Genomic DNA, 15,742 nt, shown 5'->3' with positions numbered 1-15,742 from the left:
AAGGACTTCGGGATGGCGATTCGTACAAGAAAAATCAAGAATTAAAATCAAGAAAAAAATAGCTCAGCGGAATGAAGCAATGTAATATCTTAGTCAGGGCCGAGTTGGTATAGCCGTGTTTTACGATATTACATAGCAACTTTCAACTGACCTCTCATCAGAGCTACTTGCAGTGCAATCAGCTCAATTGAAGACAATAAAAGCAGTCAATTGTCGAAATAATGGGTTCCGGAGGTTAAACAATTGCTAAAATGAGTTTAGAATTCTTAACGAATTGGTGCCTGATATGGTATTAATTAGGCAAAATAGGCAAATGGCTGGTCTAAAGAGGGCTCTGATGCCATATGAATTATTACATTGTCCAATTTTCTCAATGTCAATTTTCGTCCTTGTAAGCGTCCTACTGTCCACTCTACCTTCTCGAATCCAGCGGCAGCTGACAACATTGTCGACCTTGGTAACTATGTCAACGATGTGAGTCACTATAATCGACTCTATCGAGTTCTGATGACACAAAGATCAATGATATCGAAGAGAGAGGTCGAATTTCTAAAATGATCGAGAAGCTCATGAAAAGAAATGAGTACAATCATCTCGCGAAGAAGGTGCGTCAGTATGATGATCTCGAAAAAGCTTTGCAAAGTAACGAGATGGAGGCTTTGTACAACTTGTGCATGAACCATAATCGTGAAAACAGAGCGAAAAAACAACTTTCGGCAGTCAAGCCACTTTTACAAAAGTATGGATCCAACAACTTGCGGAACGATCTTGGTAATCTAGCTGAGAATGATGGGTATAATCAGCAAATGATAAAGCATCTTTCGCAAGAGATACGACGGAAAGAGTGGCTAAAAACAAAAATGTCGATCGACGAAGTTTTTGATCTGTTGCACTTCGGCGACGATCTTACTACTGACATACAAGCTGGAAAATTCGACGAGCTGAAGGAGTACATGTTATCGCTTGGCCGCAAAAAGTATAAAGATCAAGTCAGTGACCACGTCGATGACGAGCTTGTCAAGTTTTTGATAAGTAAATTTGGTGGGGATGGAAACTTTGTGAAGCAAATGAGTAAAGCAAAGTTATCTGGAGTAAACGACGAGAGTGTGAGTGGTTTGGAATCAGCATTATTTCGCACGTGGCATGGAGAAACAGAGCTGGCGGTGTGGAATCGACTTCAATTTGGCAACGACGCACTTGAAGCATTGACAAGCGGAAAAGTGGAGATTGCTCATAAATACTATACTGAAAGCGGTTCAAGTGAAAATTATATTGCTATTGATTATTTTCAAACTTCTTTTCCAATACCAAGAGTGACAGTGGCACTTGCACTTGCGAAGCTTGAGCCTGCCACGAGTGAATTTGCGACGATGATGCAGCACGAGCAAATCAAATTTTGGCTTTCTAAAAATCACGATACATCAGTAGTTTTTGATTTTTTGAAGTTCAGCAGGAATCCCATGAATAGATTTCTAGATGTCAAGCTGGAAGCTTTGAGCTTCTACATTAGTCTCTTGAATCCTACGCAACCCTATGTAAAGGCAGGGGATTTGTGGGATCTAGCACGCCTGGCTGTCGGATCAAGCATAGAAAACGACCCAGCAAGGTTGTTACCGTGTGACATTCCACTCTTAGAATTGCTTTTTGGAAAATGGAGGTCCAGAAACATTCCATCAGATGAACTTTACGAACAAATTCACGGTGGCAAAATGGCTGATGCTGATTATACCGATCAATCAGTAGTAGATGAATACAAGAATTTCGGCAAAGTTGATGGTAGCATAGTCATCACGTCTGTCCCTTTTCCGAGGCGCTCTTAGATCGTTCGTTTGCATAAATCCGAGGAGCATGGTACGTCATTAAGTAAGAGACGTTATAGCAATTCAATCATTGGTTCTGTATTGTATCTCCATGCCGGGCGATAGCCTAGGATGCAAATTAGATTTTCTATTGAGAATTATGAGAGGTAGCTTTTGTTAAGCTGAAAATTGTAATAGAATCGATCTATCCAGGCACAATCGCCGTCTAAATGTCCTGCACATATGACCGCGTGAAGGCATCGTTCTCAAAGACAACCAAAAATGATGTGTGTTTGGATCCGGCTCTTCTACGTCAGAGTCAGAAAAGGAACGTTATCATTCCACTGCCAAATACTGATGTACGTCACATTTTCCAGCGCAGCAACTTATCTAGACGGTCATGAAAAAGCTTAAAGAAAATTATGAAAAAGGCTGTCATATGTTTGTCTTAAATTTTGACGTCTTGGGTGCGTCGGCTTTGAAACATCTGTTGCTCTTATAAGATGTGATCAGTGCATCCGTGCCAACATCTCAAGTTATGCGACTTCTCGCAGACAACAGCTGTTTGAGATACCAGGATTATTCACTATCTTCTGACACAGGTAACCGAAAATCGACAACCGGCCTAAATTATGTCAAGTTTTGTACGTTTTGTCAACTTTTGTAGGTTTATCAAGTGAAGCGTAGCCAGCAAAGTCTAATAAATCCAGGAAGGATTTACGAACCATGTGGAAGGTGATGTGTATACGTATAATATGCGAAGCCTGTCACATGCCACTGGGTGTAAGAGGAGGGATAGCAATTAGCATTCGACGGGTCAAATCGGTATCTTCGTCAACTTACTTCGTTGTATCTGAGGACAAGCGTTAAAAATTATTTCTTACCGCTTGCCCACTTATACCGCTCCCGACGTTGTAGTTCTAACCACATCTCGTTCTTGTACCAAACACAGAAGTAGAATTCATGATTGTACAATTATTCAAGCTCGTGTCTTGCGCCACGAAAACTTGTAACATGGACTGTTCATTCAATGAAAAAATAATTACGCTTTACGTAGCGGGTGAAAAGACGGTGTTAGTCCCGAGTGATGCACTCATTGTCACACAGGTTTTGATTTAGACCAAAATGTCTCGGTGACAGAAGCGGTAGGCGTTTCGAGTGCGGAATATGGCAGCTCAGCGACTCGAAAGTTTTTTAACCTTTTGAGCCATTGAGTCCCAATTTCTTACCATTTAAGCATCCTCTCGTGTGTCTCCTTCGCTTCCAATGCTCTTTCTAAGCTGTTCAAATGACAAATACATTCTTAAAACATAAATAGGTGTACAAGTATTTCAAACAGGGCTAACTCGACTGCGTGCCGGACTTGGAGTGCTTGCTTAGAAACCTTGGCTGGAATGTCCATCTTCAGGATTGCGCCTTCCAGAAAATATATGGATGCTGGTGCAAACGTAGCATTTTTACTTCACGTTATATTCACGGGTTTTCTAGGCAGAAATAAAAAAGGCATGAACGTTGAAGTCGGATTCATCGAGTTAAATCACATGCACCAGGTGACCTGATCAACTGTTTAAATTCCGAAGTGCGAGCTCCATAATTCTCGAACAATAAACCACCGCAAAAAATCTCTACATCATTTTCTGCATCTAAACAACAATTGCATTATAAGATCATCGAATGGCAGGTATATAGAAGCATATAGCATCACTGAAAAGATTTGGTAAGCTTGTACCTGGCAGTGAAGCCCGCTTAGAAACTCAACGAATGCTTTGCTATGCTTGCTCAACTCATTCACAAACGACTGTGTCAAAGTTTAATTTCTATTGTCAAATTAATTAAATGAGTCTCTTACCTTGGTTGGGGAGAACGACAAACGACTTGAAATTGACAAACTTGCTTGCCCCTTCGCAGTTGCAACATTGGCTGTGCATATTGCACAGAGAAAAAGTGAACTTTAAGGGCTTCATTAACGAATTATGCTCGTATTCTCCAACCAGAAGAGGAACCGAAAACTTTCACCGTTAATAATGGTCTAGTCAGTCCAACTATTTAAAAACAATTTATATTAAGCATTCAATCTATTCAGATTATTTCTACAAATATCAAATATATGAATTTATTATCTCTCTAAAATATATTTAGTTATTGTCAGTCATGAGCCCTACTTCACAGATCTTTATCAATGCTAAAATTTAGTGCTTATGAATATACAAAAGGACAATGTGAGATTTGTATAATTTATATTACTGTATTTGTTACAATTGTACTGAAAGTGTGAGTTCAGAAGCTGGACGTACATGCTTCGATGAATCCATTTCCAATATGACGTAGATCATACTTATTTTGTCTTTATAAGACATCACGAGCCATGAAGTCAAACTCTACTCGTTGCACTCTACCATGATTGGGCTATAAAACGCACTTTCACCGAAAGCTTTCTACCGTACACCAAACAATTGGATTAATGAGCCCCCAAGAACGCAGCCTTTTTGGCTGACGGTCTGAAAGAAACCTTTAGTGAGGGGTCCGAAGTTCTCTTTGTTAAAACGATCGCAGCGAGTCTACTAGTCTTGACAAGACACTCCACCCTAACTCGTCAATACGCAGCCTTGTCTCTTGCCGAGAAGGTGCTCAGCTCCAATCTTTGCGTAATCTAAACTTCGTGTCCTAATCCATCGGCAGAAAGTGTTGTGACACTTCACCATGGAATTGACCATAATATTTCACTCATTGTTGACATGTAACTCCCGGCTCGAAACGCCCAGCTTGCTCTACTCCCAGCGCAAGAGTCACGCCGATTCCTGCCCAAATCTTCTCGCCGTGACTATAGTTGAAAATCTCTGCAGTTACTCGCTGCGTGAGTTTCGAACTGTAATAACCCTCCCACTTCACCAGGCATTGGTAACAGCCATGTACCTGCCAGCTCGGCAAACGATCTATGTAAAATTGGATCACCCCTTCTCTTCTTGCAGTTATGGCTGAGGTCGACCCTCTTGCGGCTGTATTTCGTGAGCTCTCTCTTTTGTAACGGCGCTTTGAGTCTCCTTGAGAGTCATAACGTGCGTCCGAGGCTGATATGAGCCATATGTCAGATCCGCTTTCCGAGCTTCGTTATCGCGCTGACAAGCTTAAAGCATTTTAGCGGTTCCGAATCTCGTCGTTGCATTGGAGCAAATGGTAGCTGAGCTGCTATCGAAGATGGTGGGTACGGTGCTCCTTCTACAGCAGATCTTTTCGCATCCAATTGGCTCGGAGGAAAGGTATCTCGGTATGGTGTCAGACAGTCCATATCGAACACTAAATGTTTTAGCATTCTCTCCGGGATGATAAAGTTGGTACCCTTTTTCGCCTTGACCTATTATGATTTAATATATACCCGATGCAAATTAGTCTAATAGACTGCACAAACAGCAAATATGGATTGATATAATGCATACGATTAACTGTATTACCCCACAATATATTTGGGTGAAGGTGCTGCTTTTGATTATCTTGGCTTTCGGCCGTAGTGTCGCGTACTCTGCGCATGACGCTCAATCCCATTGTGCTGAATTTGCTGATTCTGCAACGAAGTTTAACATGTCTGATATCAGAATGTCGATTTTAATCGACAAATCCTTCACTGAGCCTTTTCATGGCAGTCTCAAATAAATAAGGAGTGTTCCAAACCATTTTTGTGAATTGAAGGTAAGCCTGAAGGCATATGCTGTATCTTTCAGCACAAACTCAATAAGGTGGGGGCAGCCAGCTCCAGAACCCCAGTGTTATCGCGCAAACGCCTCAAATATTCTTCACAACGCGGTTCAAAAGTTCGAACTTCCCATCTGTTTCCGGATAGTCAGCGGTTCACTTATTTAATATGGCGTCAAGCACCTTAAATTTTATTTGCCAAAGTCTCGCTGTAATTCGTCAACCTCTACCCAATACAATGGAAACCAGCAAACCATAACAGCGGAACACATTTTCGAGGCAAAGCTTGGCTGTATTCTCAAACGGTCGACAAAGTCCTTGTATTACTAGACGCGTCTTCTGAAAGACCGGAAATATAGTCTGTACGTTTGGACTGCTAGTACTTTGCTGACTGATAGGCAACACAGTGCGCTTACCGAGGTCACTCAAGGAGGATCTATTGCCCCGCATAGTCTTCCGTACTTGAGGTTCACATCATTTGGAAACTTCCTTCGCTGAATGCCATGCAGGTCAGTGCTGTAATACAGCAATTTTGAAATAATGCATAGTGGTGCCGGCTTGCAGCCGGACGGCTCGATAAAATGAAAACTAAGCCCGAATTTACTTACTTTAGAAGCTTTCAACAACGCAACACACATTGCCTTAGTCCCGTATGCCGTACGTATCGCCTCATCAATTGGTGGTGTGATCATCGTGACGTACGACACTTCATTGTTGAGCATCCGCCACCTAAGGTATGCTTCATTGCATGTAAATTCTGTTATAGACGGGTAAATTCTTCTCTGCCGCTTTAAGATGGGACGATTCAAATGCTATCACGCGTTCATGACCATTAATATCTGTCTGCAAATAAGCATAGTTTAATTTGAAGTCGAGAAAGTTACACTCGCCGATCTGATTTTGGAGTACAGGAATCAAGGATTTATGGTGCCCTCTCGCACCCTATACAACGCCTGTTTTGCTGCGTGCCAGCTGCATTTACATTCTTTCAGAGTAGTATATCAGTGTCGAGAGGTGTGCAACCGAGATGATGCGATCTGCTACCTGTAAGATCCGTTGCCAAAATTTATGTGCTAGGTCATAATATCCAATGGCGAAAAAAAGAATTGGACACGCGATGTTACAGGTATTAACCGCGGGAGCATTCACAAGTTGACACCAGATAATGAATTTAATGAGCAATGAGATGATAAGACAACTTGCCTTTCTGTAATTTTTATTTGGAATTGCGTCTATGACAAGATCCCGTTTCGCTGGTAGATGCACCAATTCTCATTTCTATAGATTTTGTTTTCGCCAAATAGCACCAGATGGTTTCGACGTACCATTCACTTAGCAGTAACCTATAGAAACCCCTCAATGTCATATCGTTGTAGCGCCAGACAGAGGACGATATAGATAAAAACGGTGATCAACACTTTCGAAAGAGCAGCAACATATTGATATCATGAGATGGTACACAGCCCTAATGTCGACAGCATAAATTTGATTGAGGGTGATACATGTACTCGGAATGCGGGATCGTACTAAGCATGCCAAAAGTTATAACCAGCAATAACATATAGTGCTTTCTCTGAAATCAAGCTGAAGACTGCCTCGCAAGTGATAACGTGTCTTATTTTGAGTCAGGATGAATACTGCCACGACACGTTGTCAGGTGTCGTCAAGGTAATACTATGGTCAATGTCGCTGAATTGGAATGCTAAACGTAAGAGTAACTACTAACCGCACGTACATAATAGCATTTTGGCAGACAAAGGGCGGCCTTTGTGCAGCGGGACTGCCGTAGCTCTTTGCTTGAGGAAGCTTACTAAGGTCACCGATCTTATTTTCTTTACTAGACTGAGTACGAATGTAGCAGATCGCAATCCGCTGCCCCCAAGACTACCCAGAACCTTAAACCAAGGCAAATATACTCTTCCGCTCAAAATTGAAACTGTTTTTTGTTTATTTGTGGCAGAGCCGCCTATATGTAAATCTATAGGTCTTTCTAATTAAATTGTAAAACTCGGTAACCAAGCGCCACACACCACACCCGCCCAGAGCGACAGATTCCTCATCGAGGATTCGGAGAAGGTCGACTACGAGTCGGATCCTCCTATCCCAGCATGAGAAGAAGAGGAGAACGCCAACGGCGCAATGTAAGCCTTGCTCGAGCCTTGCAGACACCGTGTCCGTTTTCCGACCTCTCGACTTCCAGGGAACCTGGTATCATTACCAATCGCCTCAACGAGACACAGGGGTAGCAGCTGGATTCTGTCCAAAGGGCAGCTTTCATGCGCTCGTTTTTACGTTCGATCCTTGACCCTTGTGTGGAATACGGCTTCCGCTCGGCGGACCCGCTACAAAAGCGAAGGACGCGATCAATCGATCGTTGGGTGTCTTCGTTGTCGGGCCCCCGGCGACTACACAAGCTTAAATTGACAAAAAGAAAGCTCTCCAAGCTTTCTTCTTGGCACCTCAAGAAATCTAAATGGATAGGTACCGCGCTCGACTTTGCGCTTAAAGAGGAGGCGCTCCTGTACCCGCAATGCGGACTATCCCTATGGTGTCCGCCCCTGGCGAGACCGCTGCAGATAATGAGAAATTTTTTTAACGATGGGTGCAGCGGAAGCGGAACTTTTATCACTGTCTAATTACAGCGGAGCCACAAAGAATCGAACGTGCGCGTGGAACACCTTCTTTGGTTCGAGTTTTCGAAACTCAAGGCGCAACGCCGACTTCCTGCGTATTGTCGCCCTGCGACATATCAATTCATCCATTACTCTCCCGCGAGCTCTGTGGGTTCTTACACCGATGAGCCCACGACCACAGCAGCTCAGGGCCATAGCTTGAACCCGGTTAATGGCCCTTCAGCTTCCCGGACTGCTGCCGGGGAGCGCGGGGCGTAGGATGATGCGAGGCGTCTGATCGTTCTGATCATAAGCGTCTAAGACGTCTGGGCGGGCTCGCCGAAAAAGCACATTTAACTCTCAGGATTTCTTGGAGTCAGGGTATTCTCGCCACTTCACAGAATACTAGGTTTGGTTCTGGCGATGAAGTCGACCAACAAGGCCTTTACGTGATGGTGGACGCCAACGTTCTCGTTGAGACACGACTTGGTTGATCGCCACCCGGCGATCCGCGAGGCTTTTCGAGATCTTGAGAACAAAGTGCAACGCCATCGGCGCTCCGCTGAGCATCATGCTGAGGTCGCATATCGCTGAGCAGAAGACTACGGGGGCTGAAAACAGTTTGTGCACCAACTGCCTCACATTGAGGTCTATCGAATTCTATCGGAGCGGCTCTCAGACGTCGAGCAGACGAATGCGACTTTTCGTGCGACGGTGGAGCGGCTGGCGCCGTTGAAAACGGAAAGCATTGCACTCCATGCTCAAAACCAGTTGCAGGTGCAATTTCTGGGTGGTCGAGCACCTGTGCCTAGCGTCGACGCCTCCGTGCTCACTTGCACTGGATTCCGGGACGGCTTTAGCATGTCCACATAGAAGACCGGGCCGGTGCGCATCCTTCTCGGAAGATCTAGCGTATACCCAAGGCCCCGCTTGGCCACGAGCATAAAGGTCCGATAAACCGTGGACGTTGCTTTGTCAGAAAGACAGCAGAGACAGCATGTATAGGAAGATTTTTAGCATATAATAAAACCAGGTCTCCGATCTCAAAGTTCTCAACATTACTTGACTTCTTCCGTCTGCATATTTTTGCTACATGTCTTGGCTTTCAGCCATCGCATCGCGAACGTGTTGTAGGACATCAGTCTGATAGACAAAAAGTCTTCGACTTCTTTACGCACATTAAGTAGGCTGACACCAACGATCCGCTCGGCTAACCCTCCCCCAACAAGCCCTGATCCGTAGGGGGGCAGCTTCAGCGGCACGCGAAGGTGAACTAGCCCGTATATGACGTGCAGCCAGTAGACGCATTTACTGCATTGTTCAGAGCAAACTCAACGAGTGGCAGCATCGTGCCTGACTCCCCAGCGCCTCGGAGTCTCAGCACAGACGCTGCAAAGGACGTCCTTGATGACGCAATTCACGCGCTCAGTTTAACCATCGGTCCGCTGATGATCCGCAGTTGACATAGTCAACTTGATGCCCAGCACCCTAAAGAAGCGTGGGTCTCTGTCAGAGACAATTGACTCCGTGAGTCCATGTTGTCAAAAGACACGAGCCACAAACAGCGTCGCTGTACCCACACCGTCGGTGGTGTCCGGCAGCTTCTCAGAATGAGCCATCTTGCTCAAACTGTCGACAAAGACTACCGCAACCTTGTTGCTCGCCGAGTCATTGGCAGGCCAAATACATAGGTCATACTCATTGACTGCCCACACCCGGAGGGTACCAGTAAGATGGCCAGCGGCCCCACCGCATTCGGAATGGGTTCCACCCTTTGCTACGTCTCACACGTGCGCGCATATGTTTTCGTCTATTTGTACAGCTTGAGCCGCCAGTTGTGGCAACTTATAGAGCTCTATGTCTTCTCACGACCGTGATGACCACTGCGTGAGCCTCAAAGTGGATACGGTACTACAAACCCTCATCGTGAGTAGCCACAATTCGTGGCGTATCCGTCAATTCGGTGCCAAAATACAACAACTCGTTATTCAACGAATAACAGTGCAACCGTGCGCGCAATCGCGCCGACAACTTCTTGTCCAAGTTTCCAAAGCTTTCTGAGCGTTTAACAGTGCCACACCCATACCATCACCCGCGTAAGCGGCACGGATCAAATCCGTCACAGACGACGTCACCGTGGTGACATGAGCAAGCATATAATCTAGGCTGCGTGACAACGCATCAGTGAGAGCATCTTGCTTTCCTGGCTTATACGTCACCTCGAAGTTGTATTCTGCAAAGAAGGAGCACCACCTGACCATCCTCTGCGAGAGGCTAGGCGATCGAGTCGCAGCGACGCATGATCTGAGTAGATCACATACGGCTTTGAGCCTAGCAGGAGCACCCTGAACTTGACAAGTGCATACTTCATCGCAAGTACTTCTTGTCACGGATTGGAATGTTCTTCTTCGCAGCCTTAAGCTGGCGAGATTCCTACGTGATCACCCGATCTGGCCCCTCGGCGTCTGCTTGCAGCAGTGCACAGCCGATGACAAAGTTTGAAACGTCTCAGACGACAGTAAAAGGGCGTTCGGGGTCTGGTAACGCCAGTATACGTGCATGAAGAGGCTGTCTTTGACCCTGTCAAAAGCCTTCTGATGCTTGGTGTCCCAACACCATTCCTTATCCTTCTTAAGGAGATTCGACAATGCTAAACCGCATGATTCGCGCTATACTTATGCAAGTAGTTGGCAAGGCCAAGCTATTGCGCAAGTTTGATGTTTCTTTGGAACCGGTCAGTCCACAAATCCCTTGAACTTAGTGTGATCTGCTCGAATGCCACGCTTACCAATGAATCACCCCAATAAGAAAATTCTTCGGCGCACGTATCTGCATTAACATACAGTGTATTCGTGCGCATGCACTCGAGCACCGCTCTCGAACGGACGATATGGTTCTCCTCATCAGTCTTCCCGTGCTCCACACGACTGTGGACGAAGCTCCACCAGGAGACGTGCGCATAGCGCCCAAGGTCGTCGACCGCTAACAAGTCCATGGCTCATGGTGTTCCAACCATGCCAAACCAAGAATAAGGTCATACATTGCATCCAAGTCTAAGACTACACAGCATTCCACGCTACCGAGGTCAACAAACTTGACACCGAGGTCCGCAGGGACGCTTGGCACCGTGACACAAGTCTCTGTCGCTAGGCAATAGAGACGGTGTCACTCAACCCGCGCTTTCAGCGCCTCAGTATACAAGTGACTTCTTATTTTCGTGGGGCGTCGAGCATAGTTGCTCGACGCCCCGGAGTCGATTGGGATCTTCCATGGCCTTTGAAAGCCTTTCACTATCGCTTTCACGACCAGCAAATCCGGCTTGCATACGCGTTCCGTGTTTAAGAGCACGGAGCTCTTCGGGCTAGGCCCTAGCTGCCTCTCCTCCAGTAGGGAGCCCCGCGTTTACTGAGTGTTTTTGTTTCTCCGCGATGAAACCTGATGCGCCTTGCGTAGGAAACAATTAGTCCGAAGATGATTGGCATCCCCACAGACAAAACACCGTCGGGTGTTTACATGCTGTCCAGCAACTCGACTCTCTGCCCCCTCTTTCTCAGCGTAGCTGAGATCTATTGGCTCAGGCCCGCTCGACGAGTTATGAGGCTGTGAAATCCAACATAAGTCGTGCCGACTTAAAGTTGAATTCAGTTTTCAATGCCACATTTACGGCTCCTTCAGAAGAAGATGGATGCACCACAGAAAATATCAATTCTGGCCACGCCAGTGCGGAGAACTTCCATGTGACTGTCACTGTGACAGCCTCGGGTAGAGGATCGGCTGCCATTCCGACAATCAGAGTTCTCAACTCTTGAACAAAGTCCGCCAACTTATTCTTGCCCCCTGTCGGGTAACAAGGAAACACTGTCGCACGCGTTATGCATCATAAGGCGGCGAGAACACTCGCAAAAGCTGCAGCTCCTTCCAGGATGGGAACGCCGATTCAAAAAAAGTACCGCGCTTTAGTGCCAATTCTCGCACTCGACTCCCGAGCTTAGAGATAGCTGGCGCAATGCGCTGTTGCTTGTTCTGAAGCATGGTATATGCTATAGCCATCGCGGTATCTCTCACCCAGAGCAGAAGCTTTTCTCCATCCTCACACTCAAATGTCTGAACGCTTGCCATGAGCGGCCTGGTCGGGAGGAGTCATCTGTATCGACGGTTGCGTCATGGATACAGTCGACGCCGACATCTCTTGCTGTAGGTGCTCTAGCAAAAGCATTTTCGTACCTTAAAAAACGCCTCTGCGCGCGTTTATCGCTTCAGGTCCTTGTGAAGCAAGGTGTTACTCGCACTTAGGGCCAAGCAGAGACATCAGCTTTCTAAGCACGTCCAGCATGCCCTGGGGCAAAATGGGGAACTTCTCCACCCTCACAAAGGATCAGTCGTAACGACTCAGGTGTCGATTGACTACAAGTGCTACCAGGCTGCCGTAGCTCTTTGCTTAGAGGAAGCTTACTAAGGTCACCGACCTTACGTTGTATACTAGAACCAGTGCAAGTGTAGCGGATCGCAAACCGCTACCTCTAAGAGTACCCAAAACTTTAACCCAAAGCAAATACACCCTTCGGTTCAAAATTGAACCTGTATTTCTTTTTGTTTGTTTGCAGCGGAACCGCCTACATCTAAATCTATAGGATTTCCTCATTAAATAGTAAAACCTAATTGAAATGCATAACTACTAGCAGTTCCCGCCCCAATAGTAATTGCTTTGTCCGTAACTACATATTGCAATAAACATTTATCATATCAAAATAAACACGCTCGAGTAAATACAACGATTGTTTTCACTCTGTACTTGTCAACGTGTAGCCACACCATTGTGTGGTCACACCGTCCCATATCTTTCGTACTTAGCCTGATTAATGAGGGCCTCTATAGTTTGATTAAAGAAGGTTCAAAGGTTTACCTCAATGGCGTGGCAGCTTGATGCCTTCCTGCATTGGGTATTCGATTTTGCTGAATGTCATGCAAGCCAACTATGAAAAGAACTACTTTGTAAGAGAAGGAGAGAGGTCGTGCGGCAGTCTTTTTAGGACTTCTATAGGTACATCGCATAGTAAACTCGACTTTGACTCAACTTGAATTCCCCTTCGTAAATCAAAAGTAGCGCGCCGAGGCACCAGAACATGTTTTGCGGTCGGAATATATGGGATATGTTCTGATACAAAGGTTCCATAAAGTACCAAAAAAGTAAGTGATAGGTTATAGAGCTCCCAAAAAATGTCCTCATTAGCAACAAAAACCAGATTCTGAGACCAATAGCGTGGTGGAAACAATTCTTTAGATAAATCAAAAATATTGAAACCACAAATTTAATGCGAATCACCAGATCAATTTTCCTTCTAGTATGCTCCATAAGCGCCTCTGACTATTCTTTTGGGACACAGGAGGTTGCTGCAGCTACCGACCCCGGTGCTGCAAGGGATGCAAGTGGATCCGCACCGAATGTATCGAGCCTTCATGAGATAAGGACCGAAAACGTAGAAAGCAGATCTGGTCGTTTCTCAAGCTTGATTAAGATGTCTAATATGGTCAAGAATATTGGGAAAGGATCTACCAGGATAAAGTACGATGAATATGTGATGAGGGTGCTTCTGTATGACGATCTCGAGAATGCATTGATAAGTCCCGACATGGAGACTTTTTACAATTTTTGCTTAAAGCAAAATCGAGATAAAAAGTCTAAGAGATTACTCTCGCCAATCGTGCCATTTCTAAAAAAGTATGGACACAACAATGTGCTCGACAAGCTCCGTGGTCTGGCAGAGAGAGAAGATTATAAGCAGCTCATGATGAAGCATCTGTTGCAGATACAACGTGAAGTGTGGGTGAGTAAAGGAATGTCTATTAACAACGTTTTAGATCTGCTACAATTTGGCGACGATCTTGCTTCAGCTATACGTATTGAAAGATTTGACGAGCTGAAAGAGTATATTATACTGCTTGGCCTCAAGAAGTATAGAAATGAAGCGTTGCCAAGTGACTACGCCGACAACAAATTAGTGAACATTTTGACAAAGCATTTCGGTGGAGAAGGCAACTTGGTGAAGCAATTAAGTAAAGCAAAATCCTTTGTGGAAAATGCTAACGTTGTCAATAATTTAGAATCGGCTTTGTTTCGCATTTGGCTTAATGTACCTGTTGATTTAGTATGGGATCGACTCCGCGTAGGCAACAACGTTTATGACGCATTAACGAGCGGAAAACTGGAGATTGTTCGTAGGTATTTTGCTCATTTTTTTCCGAGTCGTCCATACCTTGCCATTCAGGAATTTTTAGAGCAGTTTGGATATGATAAAGTGACTGTGGCGCTTGCAATTGCAAAGCTTGAGCCGGTAACAAAAGAATTTGCGACGACGATGCAGCGTGAGCTTCTCGGTTATTGGAAGGAGGAAGAAATATCTGCAAATGTGATTGTCACACGGATGAAATTCAAAGAGGATGACGATATCAACATTTCCATCATAAAATTGAACACTATAAGTCACTTTATCATTCTCTTACAGCCTGAGCCTCAGTTAGTGAAGGCAGATAATTTGTGGGACCTCGCAAGATTGGCCGCCATAGCTCTTAAGGGGTCTTATGATCCAGCAAAATTAAAATCTGGCGCAACGCGTCTTCTTGATGCGATTTTTGATGTATGGAGTGATAGAAATGTCCAGCCGCATGAACTTTTAACACACTTTCCCATTGACGAAAAGGCTAATAGTGTGACCACAAACGATTTTATCGTCTTGGAATACGAGAAGTATCGTGAAGCTGAATATTTAAGCATCAGGCCGTATGAGCATCCCAGATAGGTCCTCTACAAGATAAGGCGTTTTAAGATTCTGACAGATTATATTCACTTCTACGCCAGTCGTCTTGCTTCCTGCGTTCTGACTGTATCGTTTTCTCAGAGCTCACTTGATGTATAGGCGCTGACCTGGCAGCCTTGATTCATTCTATGCCTGACAGACAAATTGTAATCCAAATCAGTAAATGTCGTTTTCATATGCAGCCATCGAACTTCCTGCACGTCGAGACGTAAACATGAGCGCCTTTATCTAAAAAGACATTGTCGGTCGAAGGACTCATTTTCTGTCGGCTTCAGCCAAAAAATGATGTAGAAGTCATCACGATCAGAATTACAGGATTACAAAAATAAACAAACGCTCAAACATTATGCAGCACATAAAGACGGCTGCTTAACAGACCACAACCATGCTTCAAGATGGACTTTTGAACATGATGACGTTTCGAGTGCATTAGCTTAAACATCCAATGTCTCGATTTAACTCTAGCGCTCGACTTGTCACCTATTCAGATGTAATGTGCAGCTAGCGGTGCCGTGATCTAGGCCAGCATTTTAAAACATTTGCTGACACAATTCTTCAACACCGCACAATTGTTTTAGCGCGCCAGGCGTTACCATCTCTAAGTCTCATCCAACATTTGCAGGTTTTGCATTATCAGGTAGACTCATACTTTGATAGCGATCTTTTGCAGAGCGATAAACTTCTCCTGTTCGTAAATTTAATTTCTGTCAAGCGCTTATACTACTGCTCATAGATTCGCTAATCTTCTCAGCCTTCTAGATGGAGATCTGGCGGTCGAGCGTCAAGACGACTCACGAGGGCGTATGACAAGTGCTGGCCTGAAACCATT

At 45.0% G+C, this 15,742-nt stretch overlaps 4 protein-coding genes across 4 annotated transcripts; 3 read left to right on the top strand and 1 right to left on the bottom strand.

Annotated features, from left to right (window-relative positions):
- Positions 1-554: 554 nt before the first annotated feature.
- On the top strand, positions 555-1,820 carry PHALS_12787 (uncharacterized protein; the record flags this gene model as incomplete). The annotated part of the gene is made up of 1 exon (XM_024728408.1): positions 555-1,820. One exon carries the CDS (start codon positions 555-557, stop codon positions 1,818-1,820), a length of 1,266 nt encoding a protein of 421 aa, XP_024578888.1.
- Positions 1,821-2,378: 558 nt separating this feature from the next.
- Positions 2,379-3,201, bottom strand: PHALS_12786 (uncharacterized protein; the record flags this gene model as incomplete). The annotated part of the gene is made up of 6 exons (XM_024728407.1): positions 2,379-2,424; positions 2,525-2,576; positions 2,643-2,652; positions 2,750-2,846; positions 3,029-3,079; positions 3,146-3,201. 6 exons carry the CDS (start codon positions 3,199-3,201, stop codon positions 2,379-2,381), a joined length of 312 nt encoding a protein of 103 aa, XP_024578887.1.
- A 3,209-nt stretch (positions 3,202-6,410) lies between these two features.
- Positions 6,411-6,671, top strand: PHALS_12785 (uncharacterized protein; the record flags this gene model as incomplete). The annotated part of the gene is made up of 2 exons (XM_024728406.1): positions 6,411-6,500; positions 6,564-6,671. The coding sequence occupies 2 exons, from the start codon at positions 6,411-6,413 to the stop codon at positions 6,669-6,671; spliced, it is 198 nt and encodes a 65-aa protein (XP_024578886.1).
- A 6,943-nt stretch (positions 6,672-13,614) lies between these two features.
- PHALS_12784 (uncharacterized protein) lies at positions 13,615-14,895 on the top strand (the record flags this gene model as incomplete). Its single annotated transcript, XM_024728405.1, has 1 exon — positions 13,615-14,895. The coding sequence occupies one exon, from the start codon at positions 13,615-13,617 to the stop codon at positions 14,893-14,895; it is 1,281 nt and encodes a 426-aa protein (XP_024578885.1).
- Between the last annotated feature and the right edge of the window lie 847 nt (positions 14,896-15,742).

The sequence above is a fragment of the Plasmopara halstedii genome (assembly GCF_900000015.1).
Source record: "Plasmopara halstedii genome assembly, contig: Scaffold_650, whole genome shotgun sequence".
Classification (NCBI taxonomy): Eukaryota; Oomycota; class Peronosporomycetes; order Peronosporales; family Peronosporaceae; genus Plasmopara; species Plasmopara halstedii.
This window is presented reverse-complemented; position numbering and strand designations above follow the sequence as displayed.